Raw genomic sequence first — 26,457 nt, 5'->3', positions numbered from 1 at the left:
AGTTACATTTGAAAATTTCCTAGATAATATTTCTATAATACAGATATACAGGCAGAAAACTTAAAAAGTCTGAAACATCACAATTTTAGAACGCTGTCTTGGTGAAGCTGGGTCAAAAATCCCAGAGCGGAGTAAGCAATAAAACATTATAAATATATATAACAATGAATGGCACATAGGAAACTGAAAGCTACAACAAACATTCAAAGGGACATAAATCAAGATTAAACAAGACACTTTCAACTTCTCAAATATATATAATTAAGTCATCAATTGGAAGTTAGTGCCAAAAATTTCTAATATAAATCTGGACAGGTGCCCCTTTAAATGCATAACCACAAAAAACAAAGACATGGTTTAACCCTTACCCTGCTAAATGTCTATAATGAACTAGTCCCATCTTTCAGTTTAGACAGTACCATTAACTGTTAAAAGGGGTGCTTTCCAAAACGATACTGACTGAATGGAGAACATGGTCTGCACTGGTTGCATGGGCAGAATCACTTGCGGCTAGCAGGCTAAGGGTTAAATAAACATTAATAAAACATCAGAAATACAGGAAAATTTTAACAAAAACATGAAACTTGTAATACCATTATACAGTTACCATTGGGTAAGTACAAGGAGACTAGACAAATAGGAACTTTCTCTGTAAATATTGTTTTATATGATCATAAAAATGTGGACAAATATATTACTACATTACATGAAAATAGCGGACAGTGCAGACCATGATCAGTCTGCATAGATGTGCAGGCTGATCTTGGTCTGCACTGGTCCACTTGCTGCCAGCTGGCTAAAGGTTAAAGGACATTTTTACATTTCCAGGTAAAAATCAAGTTAAAACCAAAAGTGACAATGATGAATGGGCTATGTATGCAAACATTTGCATGGCTTATATAATATAATTATTGTCTGAAGTTCATTTTGCAAACACAGTCTTGTTTCTATGTTAGCTAAATAAGAAGCACAGGGCACTGCATATGAGCTGTGCCATGAGAAAACCAACATAGTGGGTTTGCGACCAGCATGGATCCAGACCAGCCTGCACATCCGCGCAGTCTGGTCAGGATCCATGTTATTTGCTTTCAAAGTCTATTGCAATTAGAGAAACTGTTAGCAAACAGCATGGATCCTGACCAGACTGCGCGGATGCGCAGGCTGGTCAGGATCCATGCTGGTCGCAAACCCACTATGTTGGTTTTCTCATGGCATGGTTCATATTATAACAGCATCACAATTAAAAGATACAATGTATTTAAAACAGACACAGTACAGTTTCCTAACCTTTTTGTTTTGTGATACAAGACTTCTAGTTCAACCTAACCTTTCTGTTTTGTGATACAAGACTTCTAGTTCAACATAACCTTTTTGTTTTGTGATACAAGACTTCTAGTTCAACCTAACCTTTTTGTTTTGTGATACACGACTTCTAGTTCAAAATACTGGAACAGAATATTACATTCTTACATTTAAGAGATTCCATTATAAGGTCAATATTTTTAAAAACTTTAAATTAAAAATATGATACAAAAATATATGAATGATATGCGATTCTTGATTCAGTTTTAGCTACAGTAAACACCTCTCGTTCAAGCATCAATGGTACCAGCACAAGAACTGACAAGCAATTCATGTCGTCTCATACTGTTTTTCTTATACTTTCCATATTTGGGTCAGTAAAAACCCTAAATAATTCCAGCAATCTGCTGATTTCCTTGCTACTCACAATAATTGGTGTTTTACTGCATCACCGTTTTAATTATTACCACAAATCTGTTACACAACTCCTGAACTGTCATTCCTAACCCTGTTACTAATATGATCCTTTCAAATATTACAACAAACAGATTTTTCTGTAATGTAATCTATTCATGCAATGTACAACAAAGGATATTCCTATTTAATGTAAAAGGTGAAAAAATAAATTCTAGCATGAGCAATGGAAAAGAAAAAGACAGATATAAAAGTAAAGAAAAGGATTTGCAAGTTTATGAGCTATTTAGCAATATCTTTCACTCCACTCTCTGGGAAACTGATCACAGTAGTCAACCAAATAGTAATTATGGTTTATCCTTTATTCCTTTTTTGATCAGTTTAACACTATTCTGACACAACCATAGGTCATATAGTCACCTGCCTTCTATAAACAAGCTGAGTGATTTCCTCACATGAGAAAATTCCAAATATTTCATGTAAGGTTTAGAATCCGTAATGGCGAGGGGGAAATGATATAAAACCAGCAACAATGGCTCCTAATCATGGTTAATCATTTATGAAAATCTTCTAATATAATAAGGCTTTCAACAAAGAAGATTTCTAGACTGATGAAGTACTAGGGTTCGACAGAAAGGAAGAATTTAAAAACCAAATAGTTGCTACAAATCTATTCCCAAGCAATAAAAGGGCTTTAACGGAAGGAACTTATACAATCTTGAACAAATTGATAAAATGTGAACAACTTTTGGAGCCATAGCAACTGCAGTTTTAGATGTGGCAAACAAATCACAAAACATCTTCTCCATATTGCCATCAATCTATCAGCCTAATTACCTGTCTAACAAGGGTGCATGAAAATATCCACTTTATTTTTAAAGTTATCAGAGGATCCATCATTTATGACTGATGGAGGGGAGGACAGATGGACAGTCAGACAAATCTGAATAACAGTTCTCCTATACCATATTACTCAGGTTTCATGAAAATATTTCAGTACTTTTTTAAGTTATACATTATTCTGGGTTTTGATCCGTTAAAATGATGGGTGATATAAACCATAAGCCCTCTCCTTGAAGCCCCTTCTGGTCACACAATAATAGGGAAACTGCAAGTGACAACATTAATCTGGAAGACATCAGATAAATATCACAATAAATTGTACAGAAAATATTGAAAATGTGTCACTGTGCATGACTGTGTGTTACATTAAAAGAGGCATTGCTGCATAAATCTACATACTAAGTTATAGAATTTCATGTCTATTCATCTAGAAATGATTATTTTCAAAAATGCAATTAACTCAATACAATAAGCTTCATGCAGAGACCATTTATTCACTTCCTTCGTGTCAATAATCCATTATCAAGAAGTGGAATTTCATGCATTTGATAACGTTTTGAAATCTTACTGTGTTTTTTTTCTTGATAATATTCACATATAAATAAATCCTAGACATCTGGTCATAACACTGACGAACAGATGCCACATTAAACACTACAATCTACCGTACATGTAAAAGTATAAAACATGTGGGATAATAAGATTGTCTTTTTCCTAGCAAAAACTATACATTATATGTTCAGATTTACCTGTGTAAGTTACTATTTTTAAAATGTTGTCAAATATAAAATATACATAACTAGCATTTAAACTCATATTCTAATGTGAAACAAATCAGATTTATTGTCAACGTCAATAAAACAAAGCGACACTAACATCACATCCTGATATTATTTTGGTGTCATACAATACAGGCTCCGAGAAAAAAACGCTGTTATATTTGATCCAGTATTTTATACTACTTTATATATCAGACATTTCAGAATCGAAATGCTATAACAATATGTTATTACACTTAATTCATATACTTCGAGTAGTACATTTGGCACACAGAATATTTCAGCAGGCATCTAGATGCTCCTAACTTATGATCCAGAAAATGTAACCTCCCTGACACTTATAGATAACATGTTCACATAGGAGACACATTGATCTACTATATGGCATCATACATGCCACATAAAACAATGCTTCCCTATCCCATCTACTCTTTACATACAAGGTATATTAGAATCGAAACCAAAGACAGCAGAACAATGTTTTAATGTATTTAGACACAGAATCTGTTGCAAGCTGTATAAAATTATTCACTAGGGCTTGGCCCTCCTGAAATCATTCCATGTATGTGTAACCTCTTTGTAGAATTTATATACAAACATGGTTCTGCTATATATTATTTCTTAATTCATATGACACATCTTCCTCTCTCTAGAACTTTTTTTTTTCGATGTATGCGTCAACAAACAAAAAACTAATCAATAACACAACATCAAATTAAAAAGTAAACATAAAAATATAAATAAATAATGCAGATAAACAAACACAATGACTGCATGAAATAATTACAAATACACAATCAAATATCACCATTTTACCCTCTACCATCAATATGAGATTTCCAAGCTGACATGTCATAAATCAAATTCAAAGTCAGATATTTCTACGAAAAAAATGATGAAGGGAAAGGTCGTCCCCACATACTGGTCTCCAAACTCAATTTTATGCTTTTGGAGACTGGTTTCAACATTTTATGATTCTGGGAGTGAGTAATCTTTTTAGCAGATAGTACCGGTAAGCAAAAAGAATGTAAAGTGCTCATACTAACAGCTCTAGAAAGATTTTACCACACACAAGTCATTTTGACCTATCATATCCTGACTACAATTAAACATATAAATGGCTTCTTAGACATATAAAATATAGTAATTAACACCATTGCAAATCTTTAAAATGGTATATTATATACCTAACATTAAGTTGAGATAAATTTGTACATGGCAGAATCCTGTAACTTGTGCCAATAATTCGAAGCATGCACAATAACAGGGTTTTAAAGGGCAAGGTCATCTTTCCCCCTGAAAGTCTCATCTTCAATCAAACATATTAAAATGATGACTACCTTCAGCAAACAAGAGGACCATGATGGTCCTGAATCGCTCACCTCTTCCCACATGACCCAGTTTTGAGTATGACATCGTTTTTTCTATTATTTGACATAGTGACCTAGTTTTTGAGCTCATGTGACCCAGTTTTGAGCTTGACCTAGATATTATCAAGATAATAATTCTGACCAATTTTCATGAAGATCCATTGAAAAATATGGTCTCTAGGTTTTTCTATTATTTCACCTATTGACCTAGTTTTCGAAGGTACGTGACCCTGTTTTGAACTTGACCTAGATATCATCAAGGTGAACATTCTCACTAATTTTCATGAAGATCTCATGAAAAATATGGCCTCTAGAGAGGTCACAAGGTTTTTCTATTTTTATACCTACTGGCCTAGTTTTTGACTGCACATGACCCAGTTTCGAAACTGACCTAGATATCATCAAGGTGAATATTCAGATCAATTTTCATGATGATCCATTGAAAAATATGGCCTCTAGAGAGGTCAAAAGATTTTAATAATTTTAGACCTACTGACCTAGTTTTTGACCGCAGTTGATTCAGTTTCAAACTTGACTTGCTAGATATCATCAAGATGAACATTCAGACCAACTTTCATACAGATCCCATGAAAAGTATGGCCTCTAGAGAGGTCACAAGGTTTTATTACTATTTGACCTACTGACCTAGTTTTTTATGGCATGTGACCCAGTTTCAAACTTGAACTAGATAACATCAAGGTGAACATTCTGACCAATTTTTATGGAGATCCATTCATAAGTATGGCCTCTAGAGAGGTCACAAGGTTTTACTATTTTAAGACCTACTGACCTAGTTTTTGGCCGCACATGACCCTGTTTCGAACTTGACCTAGATATTATCAAGATGAACATTCAGACAAATTTTCATACAGATCCAATGAAAAATATGGCCTTTAGAGAGGTCACAAGGTTTTTCTATTATCTGACCTACTGACCTAGTTTTTGACGGCACGTGACCCACTTTCGAACTTGATCTAGATATCATCAAGATGAACATTCAGATTAACTTTCATACAGATCCCATGAAAAATATGGCCTCTAGAGTGGTCACATGGTTTTTCTATTATTTGACCTACTAACCTAGTTTTTGACGGCACATGACCCACTTTCGAACTTGACCTAGATATCATCAAGGTGAACGTTCTGACCAATTTTCATGAAGATGTCATGAAATATATGGCCTCTAGAGAGGTCACAAGGTTTTTCTATTTTCAGACCTACTGACCTAGTTTTTGATAGCACGTGACCCAGTTTCGAACTTGACCTAGATATCATCAAGATGAACATTCAGACCAACTTTCATACAGATCCCATGAAAAATATGGCCTTTAGAGAGGTCACAAGGTTTTTCTATTTTTAGACCTACTGACCTAGTTTTTGACGGCACATGACCGAGTTTTGAATTCGGCCTAGATATCATCAAGGTGAACGTTCTGACCAATTTTCATGAAGATCTTTTGAAATATATGGCCTCTAGAGAGGTCACAAGGTTTTTCTATTTTTAGACCTACTGACCTAGTTTTTGAAGGCACGTGACCCAGTTTCGAACTTGACCTAGATATCATCAAGATAAACATTCTGACCAACTTTCATAAAGATCCCATGAAAAATGTGACCTCTAGAGTGGTCACAAGGTTGTTCTATTTTTAGACCTACTGACCTAGTTTTTGACCGCACGTGACCCAGTTTCGAACTTGACCTAGATATCATCAAGATGAACATTCTGACCAATTTTCATGAAGATCCCATGAAAAATGTGACCTCTAGAGTGGTCACAAGGTTTTTCTATTTTTAGACCTACTGACCTAGTTTTTGACCGCACATGACCCAGTTTCGAACCTGACCTAGATATCATCAAGATGAACATTCTGACCAATTTTCATGAAGTTCCATTGAGAAATATGGCCTCTAGAGAGGTCACAAGGTTTTTCTATTTTTAGACCTACTGACCTAGTTTTTGACCGCACGTGACCCAGTTTCGAACTTGACCTAGATATTATCAAGATGAACATTCTGACCAATTTTCATAAAGATCCCATGAAAAATGTGACCTCTAGAGTGGTCACAAGCAAAAAGTTTACGGACGCACGCACGCACGCACGGACGGACGGACGACGGACACTGCGCGATCACAAAAGCTCACCTTGTCACTTTGTGACAGGTGAGCTAAAAATACGAAATCATTTACTTTCATTTTAAACTGTTCATCACAGACAATACGAAATGAAACATTCGCATGTATACAGATAATTTAATTTTTCAACCAATACTAAGTACTGATGTTTTTCTGTAACTTTTTACTTAACAATCTATACAGATCTATAAAATATACTGGCCAAATACTGAAAATTTAAAGTAACAACTGGCTTTCTCTGCGGTATTATTTTCAAAATCTTGTCATGTCAGAAAAAATCCAAACTATGTTAATTTGAGCCGTGCCATGGGAAAACCAACATAGTGGCTTTGCGACCAGCATGGATCCAGACCAGCCTGCGCATCCGCGTAGTCTGGTCAGGATCCATCCTGTTCGCTAACAGTTTCTCTAATTCCAATAGGCTTTGAAAGCGAACAGCATGGATCCTGACCAGACTGCGCGGATGCGGTCGCAAACCCACTATGTTGGTTTTCTCATGGCACGGCTCATTTATGTTTTATATTACATAAATAATGAAACATACATTTCATAGCAAAGGAATAATAAAGCAATAGTATTGCTGAACACTAAATGCATAGCGAGGGCTGAATGCATAACTATTGTAAATGTATATGAATAAAGAACAAAGTACAATAGTTTTTCATCTGCCCTCAAAATTTGCTAAAACTTGTTCAGATCACTGTCAGATTTTTCAGTATACTACTGTATCATATGTAAGATAAACTGGTAAACTATGATATCACAATGAACATTCAGTGGCAAATCGCTGTATCACACGTTAAGATTCATTGGTATATTTTGAACTTTTGGTGGCAAATCGATGTATCACAATTCGTCATGATCCTGTTGAATGTGTTTTCTCTGAAAGTAAAAATACATTATTCATCATTATTTATATCATTCCATTTGTCATACAATTTGAAGAACACTGTACAAACAAAAACCTGAATCCAGTTAGTTTGGATCCATTCAATTCTGGTTTAAAACCTTGACTGGGAATCAGTTTGAAATAGTTCTCATGGATATCTAAAAATACTGTTACAACAAAATCTTGAAATGCCTAGAAAACAAGAACACATATGCCCTCTATGATGGCCTGTCCCATTTTCATTCCCCAGACCACTAATCCAAAACACAACAGGATCATCTATTGACCACAGTCAATCATCTTGGGAATTGGCAGACTGAAGGCCAAAGCGTTCTTTAGATATTGAGCTGAAACTGTCCAGTCTATAGTTCATTATGACCTTGACCTCTGACCAACTGACCCCCCAAAATGATAGAAGACATCTACTGATTACAGTCAATCACTATGAAGTTTTAAAGCAGTAGACAAATTGTTATTAAGTTACTGAGAAGAAACCACTTTCAGTTTAAAGGTCACCATAACCTTGACCTTTAACGTACTGACCCACAAAACAACTGCGGTCATCTGCTCAACACAGACAATCATCCCCTGAAGTGTGATAACAGTAGGCTAAAGCCTTCTCTAGTAATTCAGAGAAAAACATTTTCTGTCTCAAGAACACAGTGTTCTTGATCTACTGAACTAATGACGGGTTTTCACAGGCAATCATCCTAGGAAGTTGACTGTAAACTGTAGCATTTAGTATTGAACATAACCATTTTCACTCTAGAGGTCCCTGTGACCCTGAACTTTGAGCTAATGACCTGCAAAGCAGTAAGGGTTCTCTACAGACCACAAGCAATCATTGTATGAAGTAAAACAACTGTACGCCAGTGTTCTTTCATAACTGAAGGCAAACTATTTTCCGAAGACCTTTGATCTACTGAACACCAAAACAATAAGGTCAAATGGTCTAACAGCAGATGGTCTTACAGCAGACAGATATACTGACATGAGCATAATAATATTCCCTCTTCTTCAAAGGAGGCATAGCTAGAAATTAAAGTTTTTCTCAAGATTGTTACCTTTGGAGTATTTTCTTTCACAAAATTTGTAATTTCCTCTGCATTTTGGCTAACTATATCCCAGCCATAGGCATTCTGTAATAAAACATCTTATTATTAACTGTTGAAACTGCATGAAATATATGAGCCATGCCATGAGAAAACCAACATAGTGGGTATGCGAACAGCATGGATCCAGACCAGCCTGCGCATCCGCGCAGTCTGGTCAGGATCCATGCTGTTCGCTTTCAAAGTCTATTGCAATTAAAGAAACTGTTAGCGAACAGCATGGATCCTGACCAGACTGTGCGGATGCAAAGGCTGATCAGGATCCATGCTGGTCGCAAAGCCACTATATTGGTTTTCTCATGGCACGGTTCATTTCATAAACACTTCATTGGTACAGTAAATGTGATTCTGTTGCATTTAATACCACAATGACACAGATATATGTCACATGGCAGCTTTCCAGGTTTTCTTGGTAGAGGAAGAACTCAGATGCTCCTCTGGGCTTTACTTCAGGGGCAGGTGGGCACCGAGCTAGAACCACTGACCTTCAATATGCCAGGTCAATGACTTCCTCATAGAATTCTACACCCAAAGTTGAGTTTCAAACCTAAATTGGTACGGAACAAATGATTCGAAGTCAGCAACCTCAACCACTTGGCCATGGTGGGGGGGGGGGGGGGGGGGGGGGGGGGGGGGGGGGGGCGTGGCAATCAATAAGTTTAACTTAAATGTGAAACAAACATATTTGTAAACAATCAGATAAATTGCAAGAAATGTAGTTGTAAAAAGTAAGTTTGAACTTGTGTTTAAAAAGTAACAGAATTCAACATAAACGAAAATATAACTAATGATGGCACACTTCACTAACAACATCTTGGCACACTTCACTAACAACATCTGAACTATTTTTAATCACTGAGCACTAGTTAAATGTATGCAAAGATATTAAAGATGACAATCGCCTAACAAAGTCTAAATAAGTATCACAAGTCTGTATCTTTTCTTGAACAGTAACCAGTATTGACTTCATTCAAGTCAGTTAAACACCAGTCAGTGATAAACAAAGACTCGATACAGTCTTCACATTGCTTTAGTTTAATCAATATTTATTAGGGATGGGAACGAATACTGAAAACAGGCGCCAATAAAAATGAACAAAAGATAAAAAGATATCACATTTACGCCTAATACAAACTGTTAATCCGTAGCTATGACCTATGCATTGCAATTTTCTTGTTAATTGGGCAATCTTTTGACACATTCACACCTGTTGCAAACTGTTAATCCGTAAGGATGGCCCCTGCCAATTATGCATTGCTATTTTCTTGTTAATTTGACATCTTTTGATACGCGATAAACAAACATGACATGGTTTTATTCTGTAGAATTAGCATGCTCATATTGCCCAAAATCACTGATACTTATTTTGAAAAAAAAACAAAAACACAAAAATTTACGAATATTCGAATTTGATTTTCATATTCGAATATTCGACCAATTTTCAAATATTCGAATATTCAATCCCATCCCTAGTATTTATCAAATTTATAAATTTTCAGAAAAACATACAGAAACAGTGATATTAAAGAAAACGGAACTCTGAACAAGTTTTCAATAAAAACTTGTATCAAATTTTCTTAAATAAAATATTGTCTAATTGTGCATAAATACTAGGTGATACAAACAGTAGACTGTGTGTATCTAGCTCTGCTTATGGAGTAATCCAAGCTTGGTTAAGCATACTTTAGCTGAAGAAATATCTTACCTGGGCTCTACCGTCTCTTGACCCGGAATAAAATCTGACAGACGGATAGGAATGTACACTGGCCTGATGACACAGCTGTCGTTCTTGAGTACAATCTACTTTCCCTGCTTTAGCTACTCCTTCTATATCCTATACAAAAATCAAGGAAGTCCAGCTCAATATGTATCAAAGTACAATGTTATTTTCTCAAAATATACATCATATCAGCCAAATTTGTAATGTGAATTAGGGTACAGCTTTGTAAAATGTTTTCCTATTAATGTGTGTGTTTGGGTTTCAAGTCTTTTCTGACAATTTTTCAATCATGTAAACTACAGTGTCTACTTGTAGCTGCAAACACACTGCCACACTTTGTAAGTGCTGCCTCACTGGAATATCATGCTGTAGACACATGGGAGGATGGACGTTTTGGCCACGGACGTTTTGGCCACGGATGTTTTGGCCTGGATGTTTTGGCCTAGGATCTTTTGGCCTAGGATGTTTTGGCCAAGAAAAGTTTTGAGGTAGGATGTTTTGGCCAAAAAAAAATTTATTTCCATAATATGCAAAATATGATCTGGATATTAATATGTTATAGCATAATTGATCATTTTTTAAGAAAAATAATTGTGAAGAAAATTAATTTTCATAACTCTTTTGATTTGTTGTAAATGGCAAATATTTTCACATACACACACACATACACAATGTATATAATTATATATGTGTATACATATAAAAGATTATAAAGAAATAAAAATAAAATACCATGATATGTTTTATTATCAGTTTAATTTATTCACTTACACCATAACAAAGAGCTATAAATATAAATGTTTTTTATACTTCTTTGACTATAACATCCTTTAGAGTAATCTCCAGACCATAATTGCATGATATGGAACCACAGTTTATTTTTGGCCAAAACGTCCTACCCCCAAAAAATGCCTGGCCAAAACATCCTAGGCCGAAAGATCCTAGGCCGAAACGTCCGGGCCAAAACGTCCGCTGGCCAAAACGTCCTACATTCAGACACATGACATGATACCTCAAAGAGTAACCTGATACTGACACTGGGCTGGCCAACCCTAACTATCCTCTTTATGCTAAACTCCAAGCAAGAAAGCTACATGTATAAGTATCATATCTCATGTCTTTGGTATGATGCAGCCACTGAGTAAACCCATGCCTTCCTGCAGTAGAAGAAGGCACTCTACTAGACTGCTAGACTGATTTGAAACATCTGGATCTCACACAAGTTTTCACAATGGGTGTTTATAGGAAAATCACAAATATGATGACAATCTCGCAAACAGAAATTATTCTATAAAGTAGATTTTAATGAAACTTCTCACAGTTTTAAATAATCATATACAGTGAAACACCGCTTGCTAGAGCATCGATGACTCGAGCACCCGGGCTCGCTCGAGCAATTCATGTGGTCCTGACCGATTTCCTTCTATGTTCTATGTGAAATTAACATGGCTGGGTCGAGCGTCGATAACTCGATCGCTCGAGCATGACACCTGGTCCCTGTGTATTAATAAAATAATCTTTGTTGCTTCTGGCAAACTCGAGCAAAGGTGTCAAAAATGTTCACACCTTCGGCGGTCAGAATGTACCAGTTAATTAAAAATTTTCACACGACGTGAGAATTGCGTGATCTATTCTACGACTATCTTAAATGTTTCTTTGTCGGTATATTTGTTCTGATAATGAGATTATTGACAAAAGGTTGAAAAAAGTTTTATTGAGCAAATATCAATCAATTACTGATTATTTAAAATATCTTTTCTGTGGGATCGAGAAGATTGTTATGAGATCTTAGTATTTTAATCAGCAGTTGTTTGCATGCAAATGAAGGGAATAATATAGCCTTTTCATAAAATTGAGACGATATTTTGATATTCACTTGTCGATAAATAAATATAAAAAACTCCTAGTTGTTTCTTCACATGTACGTGCCATGTACAAATTACATACCGAAACGTCTATCATAGATAACGTTCATAATTCGTTTTTTTTTTTGAAAATGTCACAAGTATGTTATTATTACGCATAACCGTTTACACTGTAAATGGCCCCGATGACAATTGATAAAAAAAAACCTCTTTTTTTTCTTATGTTGGTCAATGTTTGGGTCGCTCGAAACCATGGATAACTTGAGCATTTTGCTCATCCCCTTGCGACCTCGAGCGAGTGGTGTTTTACTGTAATCTATAATATCATAAAATAAAATATATAGGTCGGTTCGTTTTTAAGGTATTTAAAGAGAACTACCACTTCAAACTAATGTTAAGACATCTGGAATCATTTAACATGTCTTTTGAACATCATATTTTATCTTCTGATAGTAAAGTTTAAGTTTTAATAAATTTACTCATGGGCTGACTTTAATTAATTAAATGATTCTCAATCCCGTATGCTGAATATGGCATTATTCTACATTACACAAATAAATGAAATTATGCCGTTTTTTCCAGTTTATCAATCTGCAGAACTACCTTAAACCAGTCAACCATGATCATTATTCAAACCTTCTTATGATATTACACATATAAACCAGTATTAGTCATAAACCAAAAGTAAGTTCACTTGCAGAAGTATATTACACAAATCAATCAACTTTAACCTTTACTGAAAATTACCTGACTGAATAGCGAAGAGTACAGACCATGAGAAGCCTGCATGGATGTGCAGGCTGATTTTGGTCTGCACTGGTCGCAAAGGCATAATCTCTTGTTGGCAGCAGGCTAAAGGTTAATACTTACATTTGCTACTTTTTCAAATTCTGGACGGAAAACTTGACAATGTCCACACCATGGCGCATAAAAATCTATAATCCAAGCATCTGAACTGGAAATGATCTTATTCTGAAATTTATTCCAAGTAATGGTTTCCACTTTTGAAGGTAAAAATTCAAAAGCCCATGCACGTAATGACTCTGCATCTCTATGCCATCCATTGTAAGTACTGAAACAGAAAACAAATCTTTTATTAAAACAAGAGAACTATCTGCAAAGCAAAATATCCCCAAAGGAGTGTGCCTATCAAGTCTGAGGATCATAAACCATTCTCGGATGAATGACCAGTACCATCATATGATACACCTATATGAACACTAAGCATGGCAATGACCTTGACCTTTCACCTACCCATCTTCCAGTAATTAAAGGTCATTCACTGCTTACTGGCATCACAGAGCCTACCTTAAATAAGAATCTTGTATAAAAGACTGATTTGGCACCATGTTTTGAATTATAACCAAAGTGTAAAATCATGCATCTGTTGCCAAATAGTGCTTGCAAAAACTAAAAATTGGCTTTCTTCAATTCAAGTAACAAATGTGAGTAAGTTTACTTAAAATGGCTTATTTCGAAACATGTGTATGTTTCGGGCCACTGCATAGTGTAAAGTCACATACAAATACCAAACACAACTATGAAACCCGAGACCAGACTACGTTCAATGTTTATGAGTTTAATTTGAAAGAACAAAGTTTATTGCACTTACAAGTATGAGCCTCCTTTAGATTTGGGTGGGTACAACCTGAGGTTAGGGTATGACTGTACACCTTGATCTGAACATAACCACTGTTCCTCCTGACACTCGACCATACCAACAAACACATCCTTTGTGTCCTTTAACATCTGAAATTCAAATAAAAGTGCTGTGAGGAGAGATTGGATACTGCAGCAACTGCTGACATTTGATCATGAAAAGAACTGCCAGGAGAAACAATTCCGATATTGGTATGTCTCTCGAACATTCAGGTACAATTTGTACATAAATCTGCATTGAAATACCATACTGTGAAATCATTTTTATTCGCGTAGGACGAATTTTCGCGTATTTCGCGCTAGGACCAATGCGCAAATTTAAGACCGCGCTATTATTATTTTTTTATTATATTGTTTCCTTTCTCAAATTGAAATGCGCGAATAAACGCCCGCGCGAAACAGTCCTTCTTCACATTTGCGCAAAATTTCATGCCAGCGAATTTAAATGATTTCACAGTATAATGTGATGAGTGTTTCTCTACATGTGACCATCCCCTAAAAGCTAGAAATATGGTGTTTTCTGATAGACATCACCATGCTACACTTCTCATTTGCACAAACTTATCTAAAACCCCTAAATACAACAACGTCTGAAAAAAACGTGTTCATATTAGTTAGAATTTTGTTTAATACTCTATTTTTCAGCAGTGTTTTAGTTCATTTATAGTAGCTAGTTAACCTCCCCAGTGTTCTAGATTTTTTGTTCTCTGCAAGTAATTGACAACTTCTCTACCTGAATCAGAGGTTCAGCAGAGGAGAACAAATGGCATCAAGCCTATTATCTTCTGTTAAATCACCAGCAAGGACATCTGCCCAAGAACAAAACATAACAACAATAAAATGTGTAAGTCAAAAGGCTGGCATTTCAGGTCTCAAGTGTATTTCTGGACTTTCCAAACCTATACTGCTGTAAGGACCCAATTCTATACCTACAAAATGAATACTATATGGAATTTTTATAACATCCCACCTTAGCTAATCTCCTCCATTCTGGAGCCAACTGTTGACAAGGTCCACACCATGAAGCGTAAAAATCCACCAACCAGACTACATTTTCATCTTTCTGTAGAACAAGTCTTCTGAACGATGCTCTGTCCAACTTTATAACAGGTGGGTTTAATGTGTCCTACAATAAATGTAAACAATTCTTAATTCATTTAGCAGTTTTTGTGAAAATAACAAATCATACAATCTCACAAAATGTACTTCAATTGTTTTTTTTGTTTTGTTTTGTTTTTAAATATTAGTTTTGGTATCATAACGGCACGTAAGACTTCCAGGTTATTTAACATTGTTCTGAACAAAATGCTGAAATATTTAGACAAGTATCCATTCAAAAATAAACATACTGAACAAGTGGATAAGTGAGTCTAACATGTTTCTTTGTTGGAAACCACTCCAAATACATACTACTTTGACTGGCTGTATAATATTGTGGTGGGATAGGTTAAAAACCTGTTTAACTCTATCATGCTGTGTACATGTAGATGTCTATCGTCCTGGTGTGGTACTTACTGGTAATACAAGAGCACCGCCTTGCGGGTGCTGACGCTCATCTGATTTTTTTTGTATAATAGAAATATTGTCCTACTCATGATTTTCTAAGTCTAAAAAGGGCCATCATTCTTGCAAAAAGCAGGATAGAGTTATGTTTCTTGATGTACAGTGTCCACTTATGATTGTGAAAAACTGTTGCAAGTTTTAAAGCAATAGCTTTGATAGTTTATGAGAAAAGTTGCCTTAAACATAATACTCAACCAAGAAAATGATTTTCTAAGTCCAAAAGGGGCAATAATTATTGCAAAAAGCAGGATGGAGTTATTGTTGCTTGCTGTACAGGGTCAGCTTATGATGGTGAACAAGTGTTGCAAGTTTCAAAGCAATAGCTTTGATAGTTTAAGAGAAAAAGTTGACCTAAACATAAAACTTAACCAAGAAATCTGATATTTTCTAAGTCCAAAAGGGGCCATAAATCTTGCAAAAAGCAGGATGGAGTTATGTTTCTTGCTGTACAGGGTCAGCTTATGATGGTGAACAAGTGTTGCAAGTTTTAAAGCAATAGCTTTGATAGTTAGGAAAAAAGCTGACCTAAACATAAAACTTAACCAAGAAAACTGATTTTCTAAGTCCAAAAGGGGCAATAATTCTTGCAAAAAGCAAGATGGAGTTATGTTTCTTGATGTACAGGGTCTGCTTATGATGGTGAACAAGTATTCCAAGTTTCAAAGCAATAGCTTTGATAGTTTAGGAGAAAAGTTGACCTAAACATAAAACTTAACCAAGAAATCTGATATTTTCTAAGTACAAAAGGGGCCATAAATCTTGCAAAAAGCAAGATGGAGTTATGTTTCTTGCTATACAGGGTCAGCTTATGATGGTGAACAAGTCTCCCAAGTTTCAAAGCAATAGCTTTGATAGTTTAGGAGAAAAGCTGACCTAAACATAAAACTTAACCAGGCAACGCCGACGCAGACGCCGACGCCGACAACCGCTCAAGTGATGACAATAACTCATCATTTTTTTTCAAAAAATCAGATGAGCTAATAATGTATAATACTAGAGATGCTTTTGTGAAAAGCGCATGTCTCCCACAACTGCAACATTGAAAAATGTCTAGTTTCTCTCGATGGCTTTGATGAATGGACCCCATTGAAAAATGTCTAGTTTTTCTCGATGGCTGTGATGAATGGATCCAATCAGTAATTCAAGGGCCATAATTCAAAAGTGCCTGGGCGGATTTGGCTAGTTATCGATCTTGGCCGGGGTCTCATGGTCAAACACATTTTGTTCAAGTTTGGTGAGGATCAGATGAGAAATGTTCGACTTAGAGTGTGGACAAGCTTTGTGACAGACAGACACACAGACACACAGACACAGACTGGAGTAAATCAATATGTCTCCCACATCACTGTGTGGTGGGAGACATAATTAAGCTAGGAATAAGTTACATACCTGTATAAATTCTACCATAGAGTGTACATTATGATGTCCATGGTACTGGTGTGGTACAGACTGGTTATACAATATTGTGGTGGGGTAAGATCTCACATTGTACTGCAAACAGAAAACAATTAACTGCTCAAACAGAAGTATCTTATTTCTTTACATGATAATGCATGCAACTTTTGTCCAATACAGAATATAAATTAATTCCACAAAATACTGCAGTGTAAACATGAATTTTTTGTACTCTAGAAGTGAAGCCTTTTTAAACTGAACCATCGCGAAGTAGAAAACTAGAATGTGACTGTAGGACACAGGGTGTGCCCCCACTGGTGCCTTTGTCACAAAGGGGCAATAATTCAAATGTTTGCTGTCTTAAGGGGGTACAGACTCAACAAACATTTTATATAAAGGATTCATTATTCTAGGCCATAATACTTTTTGAGCTATGAGCATCACAAATGAAAAATCCACTATTTTGGCCATTTCAAGGGCCATAACTCTGTAATAAGCGCTAAAATCTCAATAAAGTTGTGCAAGGTCACATCATGATAAAGACTCATGCAAGGTTTCGTGAATTTACATCAAATACTTTTTGAGCTAGGCATGCCACAAGGTGAAAATGTGCATTTTTGACTATTTTAGGGGCCATAACTCTGAAAATAGAGGGGGGGAGGCAGATGAAAAATAGGAGGTGCGCAAGTTCATATCATGATAAAGACCCACGCAAGGTTTCATTAATTTATATGAAACATTTTTTGAGCTAGACACGTCATAAGGTGTATATGTCCATTTTTTACTATTTCAGGGGCCATAACTCTGGAAATAGGGGGCAGAGACAGACGAAAAATAGGAGGTGCGCAAGTCTGTATTGTACTATTTTACTGACCTGTCAAAACATGTTTCTGGCTTTCATGTTAATCTTATTTATGCGTAAACAGAATATAATGAAAGCCGGGAACAAGTTTTTGACAGGTTAAATAAATTGTATAATATCACGATTAAGACTCATGCAAGGTTTCATCAATTTATATAAATACTTTTTAAGCTAGGCGTGTCACAAGGTGAAAATGTGCATTTTTTACTATTTCAGGGGCCGCAACTCTGGAAATAGGGGTTGGAGCCAGATAAAAAATAGGAGGTGCACAAGTTCATATCATGATAAAGACTTATTCAAGGTTTCATCAATTTATATCTAATACCTTTTGAGCTAGGCACGTCAAACTTTTTTCAGACGGACAGATGCATAGATGGAGGCACGGACAACACCAAATCTATATCATGTTTTGAATCCACAGAACTTAATGCTTATCAACATACAATTAAAATCAGTTTTTATCCAAATCAACTTACATTTCTACAAAGATTAGGATGTATAGTACAATCTACAGTTCCAAAATTCACAACTTCTCCAAAATTCTTCGCTGCTTTCCTAAACTCTGGGAGAAGCCGCATGCATGGCGGACACCACTGAAAAAGATCACTTTATTTCTTATATACTGAATACAAAGATTCCACATCAAACAGTTTATCATGTTTAAAGTCAAATGTTTTTTTCTTTGATAGAACTAAAACCCAAAGCCAACGAAAGTACCTATCTCAAAGGCAGAGCTTTTCAGGCATCTAAACTTTTGACTGGCTGCACTTGTTTACTTGTACTGTTCCGCATCCTACCACACATTATCGATGGAAAGTATGAGCAGGGTTAATATGTTAAATTGTTGGCAGCTCCAACAACCTTCATAGGACACTCCATTATTTTGATGTTGACTTCACTGGCACATATAGGTAAACACTCCTTGCTCAAAACTATGATGATATATATTTTACAAACTTTATAAAAAGATCTTGTTTTGAATAAATGCCGATACAACCAACGTATCAACTTCAATTTACACAAAAAAAACTCGATGTAATATTAATATTATGGGTTTTTCTGTTAATAACAAGAGCTGTCCGTAAGACAGCCAATGCTCGACTATTTGAATTATTGTCCCAGAAACAGGAAAATGTTACCCTAAATGTTAAAATATCTATAGAGTTTCAATCCAGTATCTGCATTAGTTTTGGAGATAGTAACTTGCATGCAAAACTTTAACCAGAAGTTTAATGTTAAAATGGGGACATAATTTGACCAAAATGCAGGTCAGAGTTTTGGGACTTGATGCAATCAACTAGTTTTATAACCACGAAGGCACATGTGAAGTTTCAATTCAATATCTGCATTTGTTCTGCAGATAGTAACTTGCACGCAAAACTTTAACCAGAATTTTCTAATTCTAAAAGGGGGCATAATTTGGCCAAAATGCAGGTCAGAGTTATGGGACTTGATGCTATCAACTAGTTTTATAACCCCAAAGACACATGTGAAGTTTCAATTCAATATCTTCATTAGTTTTGGAGATAGTAACTTGCATGTAAAACTTTAACCAGGATTTTCTAAGTCCAAAAGGGGGCATAATTTGCTCAAAATACACATCGAGTTATGGAACTTGACCCAGTGAGGTTGGTAATTGACCTAGAAAAAGAAAAAATAAGTTTCAAAGCTATATGCCTTTAAATGATAGCTGTATGTACTTGCATGCAAAACTTTAACCAAAGTGTGACCAAAGCCGACGCCAGGGTGAGTAGAATAGCTAGACTATTCTTTGAATAGTCGAGATAAAAATGGGTTAAAAAGGCAGAGTAATAAGTTCTTCCCAAATCTTTCTATAATCCTTCCCCCCCAACTCCTCACACACACAAAAAAACATAGTTTTTGTCAATAGCAACTTACAGGAGCAAAGAAATCTATAAACCAAACTTGTGAACTAGCAGGTCCTGCTCTACGAGAATCAAAGTCTTTTGGACCCAACGCTTCCAGTCTTATAACTGCGGCATCCCTCGCAAAAGCTGCTACATCATGGGCAGTAACTCTACCTGTAACAAGAGAAATTGTGTATTGTTATAGTCAAAACATTACCTTCTGGTCAACATTATTACAAGGTTATTCAACATTGTTCTGTACAAAACAATATATCTGGATGAGTATCTATGCAAAAATACATACTGGACAAGCTGATTGGTTGTTTTTTTTTTCAGATAGTTAGGAGTCCAAACATATCTCAGCTTTTATTGTTTAAGTAACATGGAGATTAAGTATCGATGTTGTTGCATTGTCCAATATGAAATATAATGTATAAAATAAAAAAATATATTGGATTGGACACATAATGCAAATATGAATCTGAATCTTTGATTGGGAGTGAAAAGTATGCATAGAACAAAAGCTGCTTGTGTTATTATATTAAAACTGGGTGTTCTGAGGCCATTTTCTTCATGATTGCTGTAAATTTCAATTACTTTCAATTGTATGCTTCTAGCTTTCACTTGCACTGTCACTTGTAAACATCTTAGTAGGGGTCTCTTAAACTTGGCAAGTCTCTGTATGAACTGAATAGTGTCTGTTTGACTTGTGTAGTTATATTTTATGGTTCTTTGGGATCATAAAGTCCATTCAATATCTATGTAATAAAACTCCACTAAAGCTGGTGTGAGTGGGCATTTGGGGCAATACAGCTTTCATTAACTCTCATAATAAACAATCAATCCAAGTATGCTTATATTACACTTAGTTGCATCCAATGCTTCCAAAGGATCTTCATTTAAATTTCATTAAAATCCAACAAAACAAACACAGCTTACACCACTACTAGCGCCTACCCCTGTTCTACCTGTACATTTTTACACACTTCTTTATCAAAGTCTGGGTACCCCCTATGAATCTCACCTAGATATGCAACATTTATACGACTTAGCTTGTAATTTTATACTCACCATAATAGATTTCATATCCCCCAGACTGTTTGAAGACAAGAAAACTTGGGAACTTGTTGATATGTAGGTCATTACACATGCCTCTCATTAGTTCACAGTCAATTCTACCAACCTGCTCAAGCAAACAAAAAAACATAAACACTGACTTCAATTTCCACAATTATGTTGAGATACCACAAGGAATGGCATGGCTGTAATATAATAAAGATCTGTTAAATTTACAGGAACTACCTTTCATGTTTTAAAGTAATCTTTTATTGTACATAAGAATAAACTAGCATGGAAAACTTAAGGTTTACTGTTCATTGGATTAAAAAACAAACAAATATTTGAAAATTTGTAAATCCTGTTATCCTTGCCAGTGTTCCCTAAGCTTTATAAACAAACAACTGACAGTAGGTAGGTTTTACACTGAGAAGAAAGAATAATACAAACAAGAGGGCCATGATGGCCCTATATCGCTCACCTGTTATCATTGCACTTGAGGACAAGAAGGTCCTCAGAAAAAATATCTAAGTCCAAAGGACAGGAACAACAAAGCGAAGAAATTTAACCAAAAAGAAAAAAAAAATCTTACAAGGTATAGATATGTCAAAAAACACCTAAAAATTGGAGGTACCATCCATGTTGTACCACAGGAAAGTGGTCTCGGTTTTTCCCTACGGCCAATAATAAAAAAGTTACTAAAAATAAGCTATTTATAGTAATGTAAAAGGGAAGTAATTAAAAAAAAAAAATATTGTAAGTGAACAAAAGAAGGATCTGCCAAATAAATCTGTTGACATAAATGAAATTTCAGATCAGTATCTTCATTAGTTATGGAGATATACCCATTTTAATTTGAAATAAAGGGAGGTAATTTGACATAAAATCAGTTCATAGTTATCTACCCTGATTGTCTCAGTCCAACTAATAAGAATAATGAAATTTCAAATAAGTCCTATAGGACTTACTGATATAAATCCATTTTGATTACAATCAGGGGAGGTAATCAGATATAAAATAACTCTGGAACCTACGATTGGATCTGATTTGTCATGGAATCCAAGATTTATTGTTGTTGAAGATATTTTGGAAGTTTGTATCAAATAAAACCATAAATGAAGTCTCTATATGGCTGCAAAAGCCAAAATAGCCAATTTTGGACCTTTAAGGGGCCATAACTCTGGAACCCATGAAGGAATCTGGTCAGTTGAAGAAAGGAAGCAAGATCTTGTGGTGATACAAATTATGTGCAACTTTGGTTAAAATCAAATCATAAATGAAGCTGCTATTGTGCAGACAAGGTCAAAATAGCTAATTTTGGCCCTTTCAGGGGCCATAACTCTGGAACCCATTATGGGATCTGACCGGTTTTAAAAAGGAACCGAGATCTTATGGTGACACAAGTTTTGTGCAAGTTAGATTAAATTCAAATCATAAATGAAGCTGCTATTGTGCAGACAAGGTCAGAATAGCTAATTCTGGCCCTTTCAGGGGCCATCACTCTGGAACCCATAATGAAATCTCGCCAGTTCAAGAAAGGAACCGAGATCTTATGGTGATACAAGTTGTGTGCAAGTTTGGTAAAAAAAAAAATCATAAATGAAGCTGCTATTGTGCAGACAAGGTCAAAATGGCTAATTCTGGCCTTTTCAGGGGCCATAACTCTGGAACCCATAATGGAATCTGGCCAGTTCAAGAAAGGAACCGAGATCTTATGGTGATACAAGTTGTGTGCCAGTTTGGTAAAAATCAAATCGTAAATAAAGCTGCTATTGTGCAGACAAGGTCAAAATAGCTAATTTTGGCCCTTTCAGGGGCCATAACTCTAGAACCCATAATGGGATCTGGCCAGTTCAAGAAAGGAACTGTGATCTTTTGGTGATACAAGTTGTGTGCAAGTTTGGTTAAAATAAAATCATAAATGAAACCACTATGGTACAGACATGAAATTGTTGACGCACGTACGCACAGACGACGGATGACGGACGAAGGGTGATCAAAGAAAGCTCACCTTGTCACTACGTGACAGGTGAGCTAAAAACATACATTAAGGTTGCTCAGCATTGCTGGCAACTTCCTCAGTTCTAGATGTCTGCCCTCGTTTCCTTCAACAAAATGTATCAACCAGGGTAAATCTTTATGTTTCTTTAAATTTTCTTGTATCTCCTGTAAAAAGAAAAAACATGAAAAATGTCTTTTAAAGTCCCACTCAAAGTATAAATACTCCTGGGTTATTTGTTTGTTTTTTTATGGTTGCAATAATAAATAAAGTTAAAGGACAAACAAACAAGAGCTGTCCGTAAGACAGCCAAGCTCGACTATTCGAAATATTGTCACAGAAGCAGGAAATTATTACCCAAAATGTTAAATATCAAAAGAGTTTTAAGTTCGAAAGGGGACATAATTTGACCAAAATACATATCAGAGTTATGGCACTTGATGTTATCAACTAGTTTTATAACCCCGAAGAAACATGTTAAGTTTCAATTCAATATCTGCACTAGTTTTGGGGATAGTAACTTGCATGTAAAACTTTAACCAGAATTTTCTAAGTCCAAAAGGGGGCATAATTTGCTCAAAATACATGTTAAGAGTTATGGAACTTGACCCAGTGAGGTTGGTAATTGACCTAGGAAAAGAATAAATAAGTTTCAAAGCTATATGCCTTTAAATGATAGCTGTATGTACTTGCACGCAAAACTTTAACCAGGATTTTCTAAGTCCAAAAGGGGGCATAATTTGCCTAAAATACATGTCAGAGTTATGGGACTTGGTGCTATCAACTAGTTTTATAAACCCGAAGACACATGTGAAGTTTCAATTTAATATCTGCAGTAGTTTTGGAGATAGTTACATGCATGTAAAACTTTAACCAGGATTTTCTAAGTCCAAAAGGGGGCATAATTTGCTCAAAATACCTGTCAGAGTTATGGGACTTGACCCAGTGAGGTAGGTAATTGATCTAGAAAAAGAAATCAAAGGCCTGAAGGGCCTGAGAGTCGGCTAATGATTGATGTACTGGTAGTATAGTCTACCAGTTTCAGTTTGGTTTTAGTTTTTTTTCCCCAACTGAACAGAGATTTTGTTACAATAGATGAAATGGATATTCAATCGATGCCTAGTAAAACTTTGATTGACATTATACAAGTATTTAAACCCAATATATTTCTCTAAAATTGAAGAGTGGTTCGCAAAAATATAAATGTTGAAAGTACAAACTACAACTTGACAGGTGACACTAAGATACTGCCCATGACTATAAATATTTTTTCCAGTAAACATTTGCCTCCGGCATTACCAAAACATGCAATTATCGGCTGGTATATATTCGCACATGATAAAATTTGAATATGAAAATTTATATATTGAAATTTTATAGCGCGGATTGCCACATACAATTTGTAATGGATGGACGAAAGAACTGTTCAGATATTTTACAGATAAGGGGCCTGGCAATAACCGTGTCACACGCTAGGTATTGTTCAATCATATTATAAGGGATGTGAATTTAAAGTATACTTACTTTTGCGTTTAAAGATATGTAAGTGTTGCTGAGTGTCAATATATAGTGTCATGAATGTTTACACTGACAGGAAAATTGCGCATTTGAAACTGAGAGAAGTTACTCGGACTAGCTACCAATTTCGGAAAAGATAACCAATATTAATAAATGCAGTTCTTTTTTAGTTAAAACCATCATTTATTCTATTTCAGACCTGTTAACCCCTTCAAAACCATGTCAGTAGTCCCCAAGTCTATGTACTTTCAATTATCTGTTTTGATTCATGTAGACTGACAGGCCCAGACTGGGCTGAAAAAATGTTTGAGCCATTTTTACGTGGTCGGTAGCAGGGTGGGTTTGGGGAGGGAAGGGTGTTCCTTCCCGCTTTGAACTGCAGTCAGATTTTGAAATGGGCATCGTGGCAGGTGGTAAAAGGGCAAATGTATCAAACTGTAAAGTGGCAATATGGGGGGAGGGTGTGGGAGGATACCCCCTCCTGCAATTAGGGTTTGGGGTATCACCACAAGGAAATTTTGAAAATGCAGACCCTTGATACAGCCTTTGGTGCGATTTCTAACTGAAAATTTTATGTTTCAATTTCTAAATATTACCTCTAGATTCTTTTTAGTATTACAATATTCAAAGAATGAATGACTGTCACTTCATATTTTTACTTTCAGGTCATGCCTCAGCACTAGAATATAAGTCTGATATTGATTCTATGTATGTATTATAAAAATAAATTCTAGAATCATTTCTGTTACAATAATATCTATCATGTCTGTTACTTTAATGTTTAAATTTCATAACACAGCTCGATATTTAATACCCAAAATATTATATCCGGATATGATTACACTTTCTTTTATACCGCCAAAATCTCCAGTTTCAACAATATGTTTTACAAATTGTGATGATATGAAGACAGTTTAGCAGCAATTGGCAGTATCTGACATTGAAGTTTACGGTGAAATTATTTAAATCTTTTCATAAAAAAAATGTTTCGTTTCGTCAAAGCACTCTTAACATAGACGATCTACTTTCGATTTCAAAAACTACAAGAAAATACAATTTAATGTTTCGCCGATTTGTTTATTTCTCGAAAAATACGAAATAAAATCATTTTTAAAATCAGTAGTAATTAAACAAATCAGTAAGAGCTCTTTCTCGGGATAATTTATCCGCTTACTGACTGCAAAAATCAAGCCATGTGTCATCATGAAAAGCAGAATGGGTGACGGTTTCATTTTTTTGCGAACCAGAATCGTAAGCAAATTATCCAAACCAGTCAAAATTCCAGAAAGGTTACGATCTAGATTCTTTCTAGTATTACAATATCCAAAGTATGACTTCACTTCATCTTTTTACTTTCAGATCATGCCTCAGGACTAGAATACCAGTCTGACATAGATTATATGTAGGTGTAATAAAAATAAATTCTAGAATCATTTCTGTTACAATAATATCTATCATGTATGTTACATGAATGTTAAAATTTCATAACATAGCTCGATATATACCCAAAATATTATATCCGGATACGATTACACTTTTCTCCATTTTCAACAATATATTTTACAAATTGTGATGATACGAAGACATTTAGCAGCAATTGGCAGTATCTGACATTGAAGTTTACGGTTAAATTACCTCTTATTTAAATCTTTTCATAAAAAAGTTGTTTTGTTTCGTGAAAGCAGCCAAACATAGACGATCTACTTTCGATTTCAAAAACTACAAGAAAATACAATTTAATGTTTCGTCGATTTGTTTATTTCTCGAAAAATAAGAATTAAAATCATTTTTAATATCTGTAGTAACTAAACAAACCAGTAAGAGCTTCTTCTTCCGATAATTTATCCGTTTACTGACTGCAAAATTCATGTGTGTGTGTAGAAACCCACGCAAAGTTTATAGAAATCATACGATGCGTGTATACGTTCAATGTGGGAGAATTAAGGCTGATCGGGATCGGCTATGTTACCTAACGCATCCAGACGATTCAGATTTTGTTTTTAAAATAGCATTGTGTGCATTTCTGTAATTTTATATACGTTTTTATACGCTCAGAAATTATTAGACATGCGTATTTGCATTATTTCTATACGTAATTTACGCTAATAC

The 26,457-nt window shown here is 35.3% G+C and overlaps 1 protein-coding gene across 1 annotated transcript in view; it reads right to left on the bottom strand.

Moving 5' to 3' along the window:
* Positions 1-3,251: 3,251 nt before the first annotated feature.
* LOC123538511 (dnaJ homolog subfamily C member 10-like) overlaps positions 3,252-26,457 on the bottom strand; it is a 42,426-nt gene continuing 19,220 nt past the window's right edge. The window contains exons 11-21 of the mRNA XM_045322668.2: positions 22,878-22,997; positions 20,847-20,958; positions 19,807-19,949; positions 18,384-18,500; positions 17,040-17,141; positions 15,058-15,213; positions 14,041-14,177; positions 13,299-13,500; positions 10,549-10,677; positions 8,796-8,870; positions 3,252-7,724 (exon numbers count right to left, since the gene is read on the bottom strand). Of these exons, the coding sequence (XP_045178603.2) occupies positions 7,689-7,724; positions 8,796-8,870; positions 10,549-10,677; positions 13,299-13,500; positions 14,041-14,177; positions 15,058-15,213; positions 17,040-17,141; positions 18,384-18,500; positions 19,807-19,949; positions 20,847-20,958; positions 22,878-22,997 (1,329 nt within the window). The 3' untranslated portion in view covers positions 3,252-7,688. The remainder of the gene's footprint in view (positions 7,725-8,795; positions 8,871-10,548; positions 10,678-13,298; positions 13,501-14,040; positions 14,178-15,057; positions 15,214-17,039; positions 17,142-18,383; positions 18,501-19,806; positions 19,950-20,846; positions 20,959-22,877; positions 22,998-26,457) is intronic.

The sequence above is a fragment of the Mercenaria mercenaria genome, chromosome 18, assembly GCF_021730395.1.
Source record: "Mercenaria mercenaria strain notata chromosome 18, MADL_Memer_1, whole genome shotgun sequence".
NCBI lineage: Eukaryota > Metazoa > Mollusca > Bivalvia > Venerida > Veneridae > Mercenaria > Mercenaria mercenaria.
Note: the sequence above shows the minus strand (reverse complement) of the source record. Positions and strands in the feature narration are given on the sequence as shown.